The sequence below is a fragment of the Sporothrix schenckii genome (genome assembly GCF_000961545.1).
Source record: "Sporothrix schenckii 1099-18 chromosome Unknown Cont41, whole genome shotgun sequence".
Taxonomy (NCBI): Eukaryota; Fungi; Ascomycota; class Sordariomycetes; order Ophiostomatales; family Ophiostomataceae; genus Sporothrix; species Sporothrix schenckii.
In genome coordinates this window covers 2,877,126-2,893,249 of record NW_015971142.1, presented here as the reverse complement: position 1 = coordinate 2,893,249, position 16,124 = coordinate 2,877,126, and the positions used below count along the sequence as shown (strand labels likewise).

General features: G+C 52.0%; 5 protein-coding genes across 5 annotated transcripts; 3 read left to right on the top strand and 2 right to left on the bottom strand.

Annotated features, from left to right (window-relative positions):
• Nucleotides 1-3,353: 3,353 nt before the first annotated feature.
• On the top strand, nt 3,354-4,203 carry SPSK_07863 (uncharacterized protein; the record flags this gene model as incomplete). The annotated part of the gene is made up of 3 exons (XM_016734516.1): nt 3,354-3,478; nt 3,550-4,061; nt 4,172-4,203. The coding sequence occupies 3 exons, from the start codon at nt 3,354-3,356 to the stop codon at nt 4,201-4,203; spliced, it is 669 nt and encodes a 222-aa protein (XP_016591276.1).
• A 1,293-nt stretch (nt 4,204-5,496) lies between these two features.
• SPSK_07134 (MFS multidrug transporter) lies at nt 5,497-7,753 on the top strand (the record flags this gene model as incomplete). The annotated part of the gene is made up of 6 exons (XM_016733802.1): nt 5,497-5,808; nt 5,869-5,945; nt 6,002-6,053; nt 6,116-6,393; nt 6,461-7,502; nt 7,574-7,753. 6 exons carry the CDS (start codon nt 5,497-5,499, stop codon nt 7,751-7,753), a joined length of 1,941 nt encoding a protein of 646 aa, XP_016591275.1.
• A 349-nt stretch (nt 7,754-8,102) lies between these two features.
• Nucleotides 8,103-9,212, bottom strand: SPSK_07690 (uncharacterized protein; the record flags this gene model as incomplete). Its single annotated transcript, XM_016734347.1, has 1 exon — nt 8,103-9,212. One exon carries the CDS (start codon nt 9,210-9,212, stop codon nt 8,103-8,105), a length of 1,110 nt encoding a protein of 369 aa, XP_016591274.1.
• A 1,631-nt stretch (nt 9,213-10,843) lies between these two features.
• Nucleotides 10,844-11,044, bottom strand: SPSK_11037 (uncharacterized protein; the record flags this gene model as incomplete). Its single annotated transcript, XM_016737256.1, has 1 exon — nt 10,844-11,044. One exon carries the CDS (start codon nt 11,042-11,044, stop codon nt 10,844-10,846), a length of 201 nt encoding a protein of 66 aa, XP_016591273.1.
• A 2,676-nt stretch (nt 11,045-13,720) lies between these two features.
• On the top strand, nt 13,721-15,932 carry SPSK_07143 (uncharacterized protein; the record flags this gene model as incomplete). Its single annotated transcript, XM_016733810.1, has 4 exons — nt 13,721-13,773; nt 13,981-14,098; nt 14,174-14,345; nt 14,566-15,932. The coding sequence occupies 4 exons, from the start codon at nt 13,721-13,723 to the stop codon at nt 15,930-15,932; spliced, it is 1,710 nt and encodes a 569-aa protein (XP_016591272.1).
• Nucleotides 15,933-16,124: the final 192 nt, after the last annotated feature.

The window sequence follows — 16,124 nt, the reverse complement described above, 5'->3', positions numbered from 1 at the left end:
CGTAATGTGCACAGAAGACGTCACCTTTTACACCAAGGAAAATACGAAGGATTGTAGCGCGGATAAACAAGACATGACACCAATTGTGTATGAACACTACAAAAAAGCTTAATTCATACATCACTGCGAGAGACGTTCCGTATTCAAAATCAAATGTCCACGCCATACCGATCCAAAATAAATCAGCTACCAACACTTGACGGTCCGGCGCAATCGCCTTTACGAGTTATTCTGCCCGATAGCGACACCAACTTCTGAAATTGACGGGAAAAGAACCACCGCCACAAAACCGGCCCATCGCAAAGCGTTGACTTTCTTGTTTCTATTGGGGCGCGGGAGAGTCACATGCCATGCAGTGACCTTGTGCTCTCTGACCGCGAGCCGGTGTTTTCATCTCTTCCCATCTAGACCTTTCCAGAGTTTCGTATTGTGCTGGACTCGACACGAATGTCCGTTTTAGTAGTCTTGAAAGGAAATACTCCGTCGGTTCAACTACACGGACCGTTTCTCAATAAACCCGTTTTTCAGCACCCCGATTTGCCTCATAACCGTATTTTCAATGTTTCTTACTGGAAAACCTCCGCACACAATGGCACGTACTGACCGTACCCTCGTAGTGCGTCCATTTAACGTTTTTCACTCAACGTTTCCAGCATCACGGCAGACCACTGCAGCGCACTCGTTCCATGCCGTTGCTGCGGTCTGAACCGCCGCCTCCTTGGCAGGTGCCTGAATTCGACTCCGTAGAGTCACTTTTGTACTGAAAGTTCGTACTGCGGTTTGGTTTGTTGGATATGTTGTCCTTCTTGAATGAATTGCAAGCGTCCCGGCTCTGGTCCTTTCCGATTCCTTTGCCAAATCCTACGCTACCAGCCTCAAACAACGTAGTAAATATTGAACGACATGATAAATTCAAATAAAAATTAACTTGAAAACGACAATTCCATTTAACAGCATCGGACACAATTTCAATGATTTCGGAGAATGTTGCTTCACAGTGATATTTGCAGCATTTGTAATTCACTTCCTTGGCTGTTCCGTCCGCCTTCTGTCGTCCGCACACCCAACGTCTATAAACATTTTCGAAGGATTCAAAGCTGACACACCGTCCTTATCCTCCTGGTCAGCACAGTTCAAACTACCTTTTCAAAGTATTACGACGGGAATTGTTTTTAAAATAAAACAGTAGGACGCTAAAGTACACTTTCCCATTACACGAATCGGACTTTTGACAGTCCTGATTCAGTCGTCTCCGAAACAAACTGGCCTGTCCACAAATCAACACAGGCCCCTATTTCCTCACATATCCATAGTCGTCCACTCAACGTATGGACTATATTGTTCCCAAGTTATCCGATTGTGACCAGTACCACTACGATCCTTCGGCGAGATACCCAAACACCAACCAAGAATCAAGAAAAGGCCATGGACAGTCTGCGCCCCTGCAACGCTGTGGTACGGTGGCACCTCCGGCTTCATCGGTGCCTTGCGTCGAGCTGTCATGAAGGTTCTATTCGTCCTCCATACTTCCATCATGCGTCATACCGTCATGGTCTCAGCCTCGCACAGACTGTACATACCCTCCTACGTCCCACCCAACAGACACATCACTTACAAATGCACCCCCCTTCCATGGGGCATACAGTCGACCGGTCTGTTTATTTTTATTTTTAATGTTATTTTATATTTGCCCTACTCCATTTTGGTGTGTTACTCTCGCAAGCCCCGAGTATGGTGACGTGCGTGGGGTAGACATTTTGCACGCCCCCTCCATCCGTGTACGCATTTTGGGTCTCGTTGCCTGTCGTGCCATCCTTTCCGGTTGTTTAAACCATGATCTAAGCTCCTTATCTAAGCCGTCAGAGCCAAACTCTCCTCTCTGTTTGGGCACCCTGGATTCTGGGACCACGCAAGCGACCTTGAAAACACCGGGAGGGGTGTGAGGGTCTGCAGCTGAGGGTGTGTGGCAGATGATGTGCACCTGCCTGCGTTAGTTTTCTGTCAAGTGGTTCCCCCATGCATGAGATATGACGGCGATGGGCGACGGGCACCCGATGGGACCTCAAGGGTAACGAACCGAGACGAGGGCCAAGCAGCTGGATTTCGAGAGACTGTGAGCATGGGCCTACTCCGGTCGCCTCACGGACATATACGCAGGGGTAAGAGAACTATAATACCAAACACAACGTCAGGACGACGGACACGCCCGTCATTTGTCGAATCCCTTTGCACCAGGGCGCAGTCAATTTGCTCGAGACCCTTCTCCTGTCATCACAAGCTATAGTGCCTCGACATCGTTCTTATTCCCGTGTACTTCATCCTTTCATTTCCTTGCTGTCTCTCACTCCCGAGCACTTGCACACTTGCATCTTTTAGTTCCCATATACGTCAGAGCCCCATCTGCCTCACACCCGTCCTCGTTTCGTTTCATGTGCCAACGGGGGTTGGTTCATAAAGGGAAAAGCCTTACAAGGTAGACACTTGACGGTTACGGACTGGCCCGGATCCGCGACCCTTGGCCTATGACTTCATCCATCTATACTAGGCTGCGGCTCGTGACGCTGTGGTGGGAGCAGGGCCGCTCCTCGTGATGAAGCACCCCCATGTATCTGCCTATTCCATATGACAAACACCAGCTTCGCACATCGCCGGTACCACGATCAAACAGCAATCTTTTTTATGGAAATAATCATTCCGCACTGTCCTTTGCTTCTGCACGGCTCTGAATCAGGCATAAAAGTAAGAGTAAGAAGGACTGTGCGTCTATTGTGGTTTCGATTCTCCCCCTTTCTGTGGCTTGCATTTGCCACCCGTGTTCAACTATCACCGAATGTCAACAAAAGGTACGCACAGCAGCACTGTTGGCCTCACTTGGCATCACTCCGTGTTGTTATGCTTCAATTCCTGAGTCTACTTGACGACCGCCCCTGCTCTCTTACATCCTCCTCTCCGTTGTCTGTTGGGGGCCAAGTTTGCATGCTCATCGCCTCATTGCACTTGGTCTTTACTTCCGTCGTTTCATCAACCATCAGTACATCATCTTCCCGCTGCTTTTTGTTGATATTCTTTTCCAGCTTTGCACATTATACCCTAATTTTGTTGCATTCCGCCTCGGCTCCCGCTCGACAGCCCAACAGACATCATCAATACCACCATCAACATATTACCATAATACTTGGGACAATAAAAACTATATAAACTGGCATCTCCAGCATCAACATGTCTGTTCCTAAAAAGGTCAGTACTCAAGGCATCAAGACAATATACCCAAGACAAAGTCAAGTCCCACATTCGACGCTCTCCTGAAAGCATCCATTCATACTAGTTTGCTTCAACAGTCATCCAACACCGACATGTTCCGTCCGGAAAAGGCCGAGGACTGGGAAGAGTTTCGCGATGTGATCACGGTTCTCTACCAAAACAACACATTATCTGAAGTCATTGTGCAGATGAAGACACTGCATTTTTTCAGCGCAACGTAGGTCCCTCAAGACGATATTTATGACAGCGTCAACCGCAAGTTCGCACTGACACACCCTAACATCCCAGTCCCAAACAGTACAAGACCAAGTTCAAGGAGTGGGGCCTCACGACAAAGTACGTCAAGGGTACCGAGTATGAGGAGCTGCTCGAGCAGGAAGAGCAGGAAGAGTACAATGTCCGCGGCAAACGCGTCTCGCACCAGGACGTCGCTCGGTTTAAGCGCCGCCGCGAGAAGAGCGAGAGCAAGGCAAAGGGCGGCAGCAGTGGCAAGTCCTCTTCCTCGTCCAAGGGTGGGAGCGCAAGTGGCGCGTCCGGCATGGACACCGGCTACGAGTACGAATACTACGACACCAGCGGCGAGGGTGGTAGTGGCGGCGCGTATATGATCTCCTCTGGCGACTACATGGCCTACACAACGAGCGGCGCCGCAGGTGGCGGCGGCGGCACATACATTACCGCCGACGGCTCGCCCGTCACAGCGGCCACGGACTACGGCGCCTATGCGTACGATGCCAGTGGCGGTGCCGCACAAGGATACGACCCAAACCTCGAGGGTGGCTATCAACAGCAAGGTTATGGTGAGTGAGCCCTTCAGACAAAAAGCAAAATCAAAAAGATGTGCAATAAAAGACAGGGTGAATAGAAACACAAATAATTTCAAGTCTTTTCAAGCTAACACGGACCACAGGCTCCGGAAGCACGGCCAATTGGGGCTACTAATATCAGCCGCTACATCGGGTTTACGCAGAGAAAGACGGCCATGCTCCGACAACAAGGAACGAGAGTTGCACATGTGAGCTCGGTCCGGGATTAGGAGGATAGGAGGAGATGCAGTCCATTTGCCCGGTTGCTCTCTTTCGGCTATGATTTTGACTCGAAATACGATATACGACATAGCACGGATGACTTCTTGATGACGGTTGGTGCTTGCTGGTCATCGGCTGTCGACAGTTTTGGTTTTCGCTTGTGATGTACCTTTTTGTCCTGGGACTTGGTTCTTTTATGTTTACTAATCTTTGCATGGTATTTCTTTCATATTGGTCCAGGCTGGATCCTGTCGACCAGTAGCTCATCTTGAATTTCGATTTATTATTTGGTTTTAATTTCGGAGACGTAAATTCGATACGTTACTTCTCATGGGTTTTTTATTCTTTTTTAATTAGTTAATGAGTTGTGCTGATATTTTTTTTATTCATCAAAATACAGTAGCTACACGAAAATACCAACGATTAACAGGTTCAACGCTTTCAATTCAACCATAGAAAAGGAAAACAGACGACACAAGAACCCATGAAATGCCAAAGAACGTTTTGCTCGCACCATCGTTGACGTTGGTAAAAAGTGTGGCACGTCGACGCACTTGCATCCATTGATCTCTCGTTAGTCGCACCTGCCGTACGCATTTGCTACGGAGCGGGCTTTACCGAAAACGCCGTGAAGACGGACTTTTCTAAACCACCAGGCAAGAGGGTGATCTGTCAAGAGAATAACACATGGTTTGCCATTGACAGACCCGCTGTGGGTTGCCTTGATTTTATTTTCTTTTACTTGTCCCTTTGTCCTTCCCCAAAAGGCGTGCCGTGCTGCGACAGGACCATCTTGGCCACATCTGCTCCTTCCTCATTTTGCGGTGCAGGTAGGCGATTGAGTAAACCCGAAACCCGTTCCTGCCAACAATAGAATCCCATGCTTGAGCCCTAACGCCTTGTACGGCATGCCGCTCTGTTTCATTCGTGTGGTACTGAGGAGCATGTTAGTCGCAACAGTTGTATTCTGCTTGTGTTTTTAAAGGGAGGAAACGGACGTCGAGCCAGGGCATATGGGCAGGTAGGCGCGGTCCAGGCGCGGCACTCGCGGCCGGGCCTTCTGAAGTTTGTTGGGATCGCACACCAACAAAAAATTCATATATAAGAATCTTGCTTCCTCTCATTCTCGGAGCCCCCATCGTATCCAGTCCCCAGTCTCATCACTGCCATCGAAACACTTCACCGGGTCGTTCTCATAGTGTCCAACATGGGGCCCAGCAAAGAAGAGAGCGAGTCGTCCACATCCCCAGCGGCAGTTCCAGAAGCAGTCTGGGCAAATGCACGAGGCGACGAAAAACCGGGCTCTGCTGTCCTGGGCGACAACGCAGTCGACGACACGGGGAGTCCAGCCGGCAATGCCAAGGACGGCGACAATGTCGAAGGTGACAAAACGGCTGACACAGAGAAAAGCGAGGCTCCCACACAACAATACATGACAGGCCTCCCATTCGTGCTCACATTTGGCTCGCTCATTCTGGCGACTTTGCTGTCCGCACTGAATGCGTCCATGATTTCAACGGTAAGCGGGACAGGACATGTTTCATATTTGTCTATCTGTGCCCTTGCTAACACCAGCTAGGCCATACCGTCCATCACCAACGCATTTCATTCGATTCAAGACGTCGGCTGGTACAGCTCGAGCTATCTGATTTCCAAGTAAGTCTGCTCTGCTTGGGTTGCAGGCCATTCACATGCCGTGACTAACGATACAGCTGCGCAATGTTGCCATTGACAGGCAAGATTTTTGCCATATTCCCTCTTCGAGTACGCAAACAGACTCATTTCCCCTTGCCCACCGCAACCGGTTTCCGTATTGACGCTACCAGTACACATTTATTGTATTTGTCTTCATCTTGGAGGTTGGCAACCTGATCTCCGGCGTGGCTGTATCGTCGCCAATGCTGATTGTCGGTCGCTCCATTACGGGGATCGGCGGCTCGGGCATTCTCACGGGTGCCACGGCCATAATCACGACGATCCGTCCTCTCGAGAAGCGGCCGATGCTCATCGGTACCCTCATGGCTGGTGTAGCCCTCGGCCAGGTCGGTGGACCCCTCCTTGGTGGTGCATTAGCCCAAGTGACATGGCGCTGGGTGTTTTATATGTGAGTTTATACGCGGGCATTCATAGAAATGACAAGACACCAGACTGATGCGTTTTTGCCCCCATAGAAACCTCCCCATAGGCGGCATTGTCATCCTGCTCTTCCTCTTTATCGTTCGTCTGCCAGCGCCAACAGAGAAACCAAAGCAACTTCAGGTTCCCACACAAAACACAGACGACCAGAACGACCGCGCCGACAACAATGCTGCTGGATCTGGCTCTGGCATCCCGGCCCAAGTCAGCCGCCGTCAGCACCTTGGTACCATGTACAAACAGGTGGCTCGCATCGACTTCCCGGGGTTCGTTTGTTTCGCCGCAGCGTGTGCCCTGTTCCTGATCGGCCTCGAGTGGGGTGGCACCAAGTACGCCTGGGGCTCGGGCGTCGTCATCGGGCTGCTGGTCGCTGGCGCCGTGCTGTTTGGGGTCTTTGCCGCTTGGTCGCAGTACCTGGGCGACCGCGCGCTGCTGCCGTTCCGTCTGCTGCGGTATGGCTACGTCAACGTCTTTTGCGGCATCACTGCCTTGGCGCAGTCTGCGAGCGTCTTTGTTCTCATGTCCTACCTGCCCATCTGGTTCCAGGGCGTCAAGGGCGCCACGCCCGTGGTCAGCGGCGTCATGCTGCTGCCCACCATCGTCGCGCAGCTCCTTGCCGCGTTCCTCTGCGGCTTCCTGGTCCAGCGCACCGGGTACTACATGCCCGAGCTCCTGAGCGGCAACTCCATGGTGCTCATCGCGTCGGGTCTGTTTACGACGTTTTCGCCATCCACGGGCGCCGGCTCCTGGATCGGGTTCCAAATCCTGGGTGGCGCCGGCCGCGGGTTCGTCAACCAGCTGCTGGTCACAGTCATCCAGGCGAACGTGCCGCCCTCGGACATCCCGCTGGGTGTCAGCTACGTCTTGTTTTGCCAGTACTTTGGCGGCGCCGTGGCCATCTGCGCGGCGCGGACAGTGCTGACTTCGACGATTGGCGCGGCGCTGGCCAAGTATGCGCCGTCCGTGGACGCAGCGACGGTCATCAACACGGGCGTGACGGACCTGCGCCACGTGATCCCGGCCAGCGACATCAACGGTGTTGTTCTCGCGTACAACAAGGCGCTGGTCAATGTTTATGTGAGTCGTCGTCACCGAGCCTGTGGTATTGTCCTTTTTGTCGCCGAATGCATTACTGATGAGCCGCGTAGTACCTCCAAATTGCCTTCTCGGCTACCGCCTTGGTCTGCTCCTCTTTCCTGGGCTGGCGTGACATCCGCAAACCCACACCGGTTCAGACGGAAAAGAGTGATGTTGAAAATGCCAAGACAGAAACACCAGAGAAGACGGAAACGACTGAGAAGACCGAGAAAACAGACGAAAGCAAGTAATTTGCTTGCTGACTACAACGAAGTTCACCCACAAATCATATTGAATTTAGAGTCTGCGTTGTATTTCATGTCTGTCTATTTGCATCTTGTATAAACAATAAGCCATTAATCTTAATCATTAGTTTTCGTCCAATTTCGGTCGGACGGCAGAGTGCTCTGCCGTTCTTGCCCTGTTCTCAAAATTCCGTCTACGTCTGTCGTTGTGGGTGCCTTGTACATGGGCATTGAAAATAATATGTAGTAATGAACAATATAAGAAAGGAAATGATGTGTGTGTGTGATGATACATGGAGTGAACTGAGCTGCCGTGGGAGAATAGAAACGTTGAGGCAGAGAGAACGTTTTGGCATTAGCGGGAAGCACGGAAGCGGCCAGCAGTGCCTTTCTCTGGGGGGTACGTGGTGTGCCATTGTCCATTGTCGTAGCTCTTTGACGACGAGGAAGATGACGAAAAAGACGAGGGAGGGGCACTGCTGGTGGTCGGCCGGTGCCATTGCCCGTCATTAAAGGTGGTGGTGGTGGCAGATAAGGACGAAGACGTCGGGGAGGATGACGAGGTGGAAGAGGAGGAGCGGGTCGGAGAGGTGGGTGTGGGTGGATGCCAGAGGCCGTTGTCATACGTTGTAGTGGATGTGGTGGAAGTGGAAAACGTAGACTGGCTGGGTCGGGGAGGGCCGTAGCCTCCGGACCAAGTGGAAGCGGGAGAGTGGTAGATTAGTGTGGAGGAGGAGGACAATGCTGAGGACGAGGACGCAGTTATCGAGGATGACGAAGTGGCAGAGGAGAGTGATGGAGGGTGTGTATGAGATTGAGAGGACGAAGCAGTGGACAAGGCCGGAGTGGAGGAGCCCAAGGACGGCGCGGGGAGTGTCTTTGATGATGAGACAGACGAGGAGAATGACGAGGGTGACGACAAGGACGGTGACGACGAGGATGGTGACGACGGCGTTGCTGAATGCGCCGCAGAATGAACCGGAACCACCGTCTCCGATACCGTCACGACGACTACCCCCGTAGACGCCGTGTCTGTCATGGCGTCTGTCGTTGTGCTCAACGGCCCCTGCACGCCCACCACGGAAATCTTTGTGACATGCGTCGTCACTGGCGATTTTGGTCCGGTCGTGGATGTCACCACAACCGTATCCGTGTCGGTGACTGTGGGTTCGGCCGACTCGACAACCACAGTGGTTCGAAACGCGGTCGCTGTTTTTGTGCCCGACGCCGGTATTGTAGACGTGGTCGTTGCGCCGCTGCCACCTCCGTTTCCACTGTCATCACCACTACCGCTGCCGCCGTCAATGTTGACGACAGAGTAGGTCGCTCGTGGAGCGACTGCGGCGTCTCGTTTTTGCTGCCCTTTTGGGGCATTGTGCTTGGGACTAAAAGGCAGGGATGAGGCGACTGTGGAGAAGACTACCGCCACAGTCAAGAGTGACGCGGGGAGGTGATGCAACTGCATCGTAGAAACGAGAGAAGGGCGACCAGAAGAAGGCTGTGTGGAGAGGAGGATTGCTAGTAATTTGTGCTATTGGTGGGTGGGTTGTGAATGACAGGAGAACTGGAGTGTTGAGCGAGGTCGTGATAATGTGAGTTGTTTGAAATGTGCGGTTGGCGGTGAAGTTGGAGGAGGTGATGAGTGGTGAAGTGCTATGAAAGAGCTAAAGTGATGTCGGTGAAGTGAGGCCGCTGAAGTGCCGTTTGATGGGAAGTGAATGAATGAGTAATGGTCAAAGGAAACAAACCTTGAAAACTGTTGACGTGAAGATAAATACGAGGGTGAAGAAAAAGTCTCCAAAAAAATTGGAGGATGCTGGGGTCCTTTTCTTATGTATTCTCCAAGTGATCCTTGTTTTTTCTGTCCTGGCCAGATGCGGTCGGAAATGCAGCAGAAATGCAGAAGGCTGGAAACGGTGATTTGCAGCCGTGGCGAAATGTAAATAAACCATTTTTGGCGGACAGAGAAATACTGTGGCTGGGGAGAGAAACCAAACAAACGCAAAATAGGGGCTCGAGCGCAATTTTGATTGGTTGATGGCCGTTTGATTTTCAGGAACAGGTGAAAATAAGTGGGGCCATATTTCAACCAACCTCCCGTTGACATTTATTCCTAGCGCGACTGAACATTTTACGCAGGGTCCAGGACCGGATTTGGCTATAGCGAAATGGCAGTTGCCAAACGACAGCCAAAATTACCACATAAGATAACCTGGTCATGCAACACTGCGCTTCTCCAGCGCTGACATTCAATAAACCCACTCGCTGCAAAGTATTCGTCAAATACGATCTCGCCCTGTAGCTCACAGCCCTATCACCCCAGCCCACTATTTCCTCCGTTTTCCCATCACTTTACATCGAGCGCACAACACGCGGCACAAATCGAACGATGCAACTCTCCAAGTGTCTTCAACATCTGATTCACTGCCGTAGTGTCTTGGCATAGATCTGAGCTCTGATTTGTCTTGGGGATGGATGGATGGTAAAGGCACTACATACTGATTACTCCGTACAGCCAAGACAGACTGGTGTAAAGGAGACGGAGCGATTCCCAAAGTGGAAAAATAATAACATGGAGCACCGCAAGACAAATAAGAGAGAATTAAGGGAGGATAATTATATTATCTGAATTGGTTCTACCTGAGAGACCGACGACCAGGATTCTAGTCTGTTTTTTTTTCTGTCCTTCTCCCGTTTTTGATGTAACTAATTTTGAATTGTGGAATGCCAAAAAAGTAAAATTTAAACAAAACGTGCGCGACAGCCGAGAGATGCAAGTGAGGTCGTGTGTAGTGACGCGCCTGGGGTATCTGTAACCGATGTTTGGGTATATTGTATTAGTGGTGGTGCTGTTGTGTGATTCATAACACCGAGAGTAATTTCTCATGATGTTCGTGTCGTGTCCGGTCATCAATATGTTGTAAAATCATCTCCTTTTTGTCTTTTATTAGTTCTGGTTGATTTAAATGGTTCCTTCGGGTCTTTGGTCGATGATATTAAGATGCTCTTGTGCCCACTCAGGTACTCGGCGGGGTGGTGTGCGGCTTCTCGGATCTCCAAGATGCACCGGCCGACTACTCGTCGAGCCGAGGGCAACTAGTGCTTGCCATTCTCTCCATAGGAGCACGAAGAAGTCTTGTATGACTTGTGGGCATTAGAGTAGGACGAGCTGCTCTTGGAGCTAGACCCGTAGGGGGACGACATCTTGACCGAGTTCTCCTTGGAGGACTTGGACTTGGACGACTTGTGCGCCTTCGACTCGTTGCAGTAAGTGACAGACTGTCCAGAAGAGGGCATGTCGGTCGTCTAACAGAGGTAGGATCGCTCTTAACGTTGTTACTGTTAGTCGTCTAGCTCACTTGTGCTGTTGGCATGGAGAAGACTAGAAGTAGTCAAAGGCGTCGGCGTGACTGCACTTGTATAGTTGTTGGAAGCTTTGCGAGGGACAACTTAAACAAAGTAAGTCCACAAAGAAGTAGTAACACCTACTGTCTTTGGTGAGGCGGTAGTTGGAGCTTGAAAGACAACTTCGTGATATCAATATTCAGATTAGCTAAAGGTTGACAGATGATGCTCGTTTCGCGGGATGGATATGATTTCTTTCTTCATTTTTGTCAAGAACATCATCAATAGAACATCGTCGTTTATAAGTAAAACAACACACACTGCAGTCCTTCCTCTCTTGTTCTCTCTGCCTCCACATTCCCTCTCCATCCACATTCCCTCAACATCTTCCAGTGAGCCTTGAGACGGAAAGTCGAGCAGGGTATTTTCGTCTTCACTGTAGGACTGACTACTTTTCGCGGATAAGATGACTGAAAAACGAGAAGAAGTGCCCAAAAATAGTCGAAAAATATTAAAAAGGGCCGTTTGGGTGAATATAGTCCTTGATATCGCGACATTGGTAAACAAAGAAAATCGCAAGAGCTGCATATGGAGGTGCATCGATATTGGTGCTCCCTGACCAGTAATCCCTTGCCGTGTTCCCCAGAGCGAAGGTCAGATCGCAAATAGGCCAATCAGAGAGTCCAATTTCCCCAAGCTGATGAAACGAGCGCGGACAGCACTGTTGTAAGTGGCAAAAAAAGTGAACAACGTTCTTTGTTTACTTAAAGTGGTAGCCTTGCCGTTGCGTCACATTGGCAGTGAACAGCTGCTGATGCATTTTGGGCTGCGCGCCTCTGCCGTGTTGTCGACACCCCTTGTGTTAAACGTAACCTGCTTAAATGCCATAAACCACCTCTATGCACGTTAGAAACCTGCTCTCCATCCAACAGACACTTCTCCGCGTTCATAGATCGCCTCCAACAAGCGATATGAATGGTCTTGCATGCGAGCTTGTGGCGTTTTTACAGTATTCTCTTTATCGACTACAACATATAAAGTGAATGAATGCTTGCTTTGCCTTTATTTTGACTCTGATCTTGTCCCATATTTTCACGACAGTGATGTTAACTCTCTTCTCGGCATTTAGCTTCTGTCTCCAGATTCTTGTGGCCGACACTTCAGACTTTTGAATACCAACTCACTGCGATCACTTGAGTCCTCTGGTAGAGCTGCGCGAAAGTATGTCGTCCGATGCCACCAAAAATGGCCCCCCCAACCCGCTTCTGTTCCCCCGTCCCTGCATATTTTTAACCATTTTACGGCTCTCATAGGACTCAGTAGGACTACATTTTCTGCCTTGTCTTTGTTCTCGTAAGTCTAATATTTACTTGCATGATCCTGCAACGGTGCTGCGTTCTGTCGCAACTGCGTCAGGCATCTGGATACATATCTTGCCTAGTACCGGTCATCGACTGAGGAATTCGACTCGGGTCAGTCAGACGCCTAAGATTCTCCTGAAATAAATGCTCTTGATAGAGTTCAAACACGACTCACACTCTCAAAACCTCAACTTTTATTTCGTCGGTCGTCGTCTCCGTGCTCTTCAAACCAAGACAGGCGGCCTCTTTTCGCCAACAACATATTTCTATTCGTACGCCAACTTGAAAAAGGTGTCGAGATATTTTTGGATTTCGCCAGTGACGACTTTCCAAATCAAATTTACAAACTCATAACGGAAATTCTCGCGTTGTAGAGCGAGAAACCCACGGTTGCAAACGAAGTCTCACTCACCCGACTCCCGACCTTGATCACCAGACCGCTGCCCAGCGCTTCACTTGACGCCGTTCAGCACCTTCTCACGATTCGCTTTGCTATGGCCAGAAACAAGCATACAATACCGAAACCGCCATACTTTACTCGGGGACAACATCGCGATCCGGTTTATATTTCACGAATTTCCATTTCCCAATCTCTTAGTTTCACGGTTATGCGGCGGACGCTTTCTTCTTTCTACGACACGGTTCAGCGCTCGACGCCTTCATGATGTTGAATTGAAGTTGCTTCGCAACACTCTGAAGCTCAAACGTGGACTCCGACGTACTTGCTCCGCATTTGCTGGTTTACTGATGCCTTGCCAAGACCACTACTTCGCTGGCGCACTTTGCAGCCGCAAACAGGTCCGTTGCAGCGGCCATTGTGTTCTATCCTTGCTTGCTGTCCTTCCCCGGCACCATTTAACATGACTTGTAGTCGCTAAAGAGCATTCAGCCCACCGCACAGCCACAGTTGTCTCTCCACTGTCCGGCTGCGCCGAACATTACGTCTGTTTCGGCGCGAACCTGTTCACTCTTGCGTCATTTGGCGCCGCTGACCAGCTTCAATGAGCCGTTATTAGCCACCAAAATGGCCCTAGCTGTATAGCGTACTGGCAATCTGTATCCTGACGTTCCCGCTGTCGTTCGGCCGGCTATTGGTAGGAAGTTACTTGTCTGCCGATATATCGGCCGCAACTGGTCATATTCTCCAGAGTGTTTTCCTGACATTTTGCTTGTCCTTTTTAGTCGGGCATCTACTCTGGTTGCAGTATACCGACCGTCCAATTTTGGTGCCAGCTCTTTTCCGCTTAGCACCAATATCGCCCAATACATGCAGACGACCGCATCGCGCAGAGTCGATATCGGACTGCTGCATTCCGAAGTGTACGGTCGCCTGCCGCGTCTTCGAGGTTACCTATCCGTGCCATCCCCCATCTTCCCAGGCCTCCAACGCCTCCAAATCTATCACTCGTCGACCCGCAGTACAAGTGCACGCCACACTGCCGATGCACTGCCAATAGACGTCAGAAGAGCAACCGTTTCTGCCAACTTTGACCTTGGTTGAAAGACGCATGTACGACATATTTACAGCGGGTCAGCGCCAATAGCCGCCAAGCTGCCCCGCCCAGATATTCCTATCTTACCACCAGCTCAGCCTCTCCGTCTTTTGCGCCATCAAGTTCTTTTCTGCCTGGCCGCCAACAACAACGTATGCCCAGCCCTTCAGCTCCTTCGGGCAAGGCTTGATGCAGGATGCCCAGGCGCCGAACGCCAACTTCCATAGTCTAGACCGAATAAAACAGCGTCAACAGTGTCACCGATTCATTCGTCTTCCCCAGTTCATCTTCCTTCTCAACGGCCGCCAGTCTTGACGACGACCCTCATTACCATCGTGCTGCTTCAAGCGAACCCGGCGAAACAGACTCTGGAGATGTCCTACCATCCTCCTTACGGCCGTACGTATAAGTCACACTTTGTCCTCCATCTGTGCCGCTCACGCGTGCTCTCAGGCCGTTGGCAGTTTCCCCTGCGACTGCCCCTCTTCCCCATGTTCTGTAGCTGGTCGGGGTGCGCCTGCCTCTTTCTCCCTTCCCGACCAATGCGACTTGCACGAAACTGCATCTCTCTTTATTGCATCATAGCATATAAAGCGACCGCATACTAATGCCATCGCAGAAGGGCCACCACCGCAGGGTGGCGGATACTACCAGCAACCGCCTCCGGGCCAATACCCTCCCCCGCAGCAGGGCGGCTATCCTCCCCAGCAGTACGGCGCACCTCCTCCACAGCAGCCTCCGTACGGCGCACCACCACCAGGCCAATACGGCGGCTACCCCCAACAGCCACCGGCTCCTTACGGCCAGCACCCGCCTCCTCCGCAGCAGGGACCATACGGCCAGCAGCCTCCCTACGGCCAGCAGCCCCCCTACGGCCAACAACCGCCCTACGGACAGCAACCCCCATATGGACAGCCGCAGCAGGGCCCCCCACCGCCGGCCGGCTACGGACCACCGGGCGGTGGTGGTGGCGGCTACGGCGGCGGCGGCGGGTATGCGGCCAATGTGCCGCCCACACCGCCGTCGGTCGGCTACGCCGGTCCGCAGTCCATCAACTGGGACGCCAGCCACGATGCGCATGCGCTGCGCCAGGCCATGAAGGGCTTCGGCACGGACGAAAAGGCCCTGATTCGCGTGCTCGCGGACAAGGACCCGCTCCAAGTCGACGCCATCCGCAACACCTACCACCGCCTGCACAACCGCGACCTGGTCAGTGACATCCAGTCGGAGACCAGCAGCTGGTTCGAGTACGGTCTGGTCGCGCTGTGCCGCGGCCCCCTGCTCAACGACGTGCACATGCTGCACAGCGCCATGAGCGGGCCCGGCACCAAGGAGTCGATGCTCAACGACATTCTGCTGAGCCGCTCCAACGCCGACCTGCGCGCCATCAAGGGCCTGTACCAGCAGACGTACCGCCGCTCGCTCGAGGACGCCGTGCGCGGCGAGCTCAGCATGAAGACGGAGCGCCACTTTATGATTGTGCTGCAGGCCACGCGCGCCGAGGACGCCGCGCCCGTCCAGAAGCACGAGGTCGACCGCGACGTCCAGGAGCTGTACAATGCCACCGAGGCCAAGCTGGGCACCGACGAGATCCGCGTGTGCAGCATTTTCAGCACGCGCAACGACAACCACCTGCGCGCCGTCGCCTACGAGTACCGCCAGCGCTACGCCCGCGCCCTCGAGGACGTCATCCGCAAGGAGTTTTCCGGCCACATGGAGGACGCCCTGCTGTTCCAGCTGCGCCACGCCACCGACAAGTACATGCACCAGGCCGCCCTGCTCGAGGACGCCATGGTCGGCTCCGGCACCCGCGACAAGCTGCTCGTCAGCCGCGTCGTGCGCGTCCACTGGGACCGCGCGAACCTGGCCAACGTCCGGGGCGCCTACGAGAAGCGCTACGGCCGCAGCCTGGCCCAGCGCATCCGCGGCGAAACCAGTGGTGACTCTGAGCGGTTGCTGCTGGCGTGTCTCGGTGAAAGACACTAAGCAAAAAGAGAAGAGTACATTGTATGATTCAGATGGTCTCCAGGATTTGTGGTTTGTCGGATAGCTCTTCTTGGGTTGCAATTTTAATTGTCTTTTATTTTCACATTTTCACATTTTCACTGTTTCTCGATATGCCATGTATCCCACGCTTCATGTATTTCACGTCTCCACAGTCTTGCATAATCAGCTTAT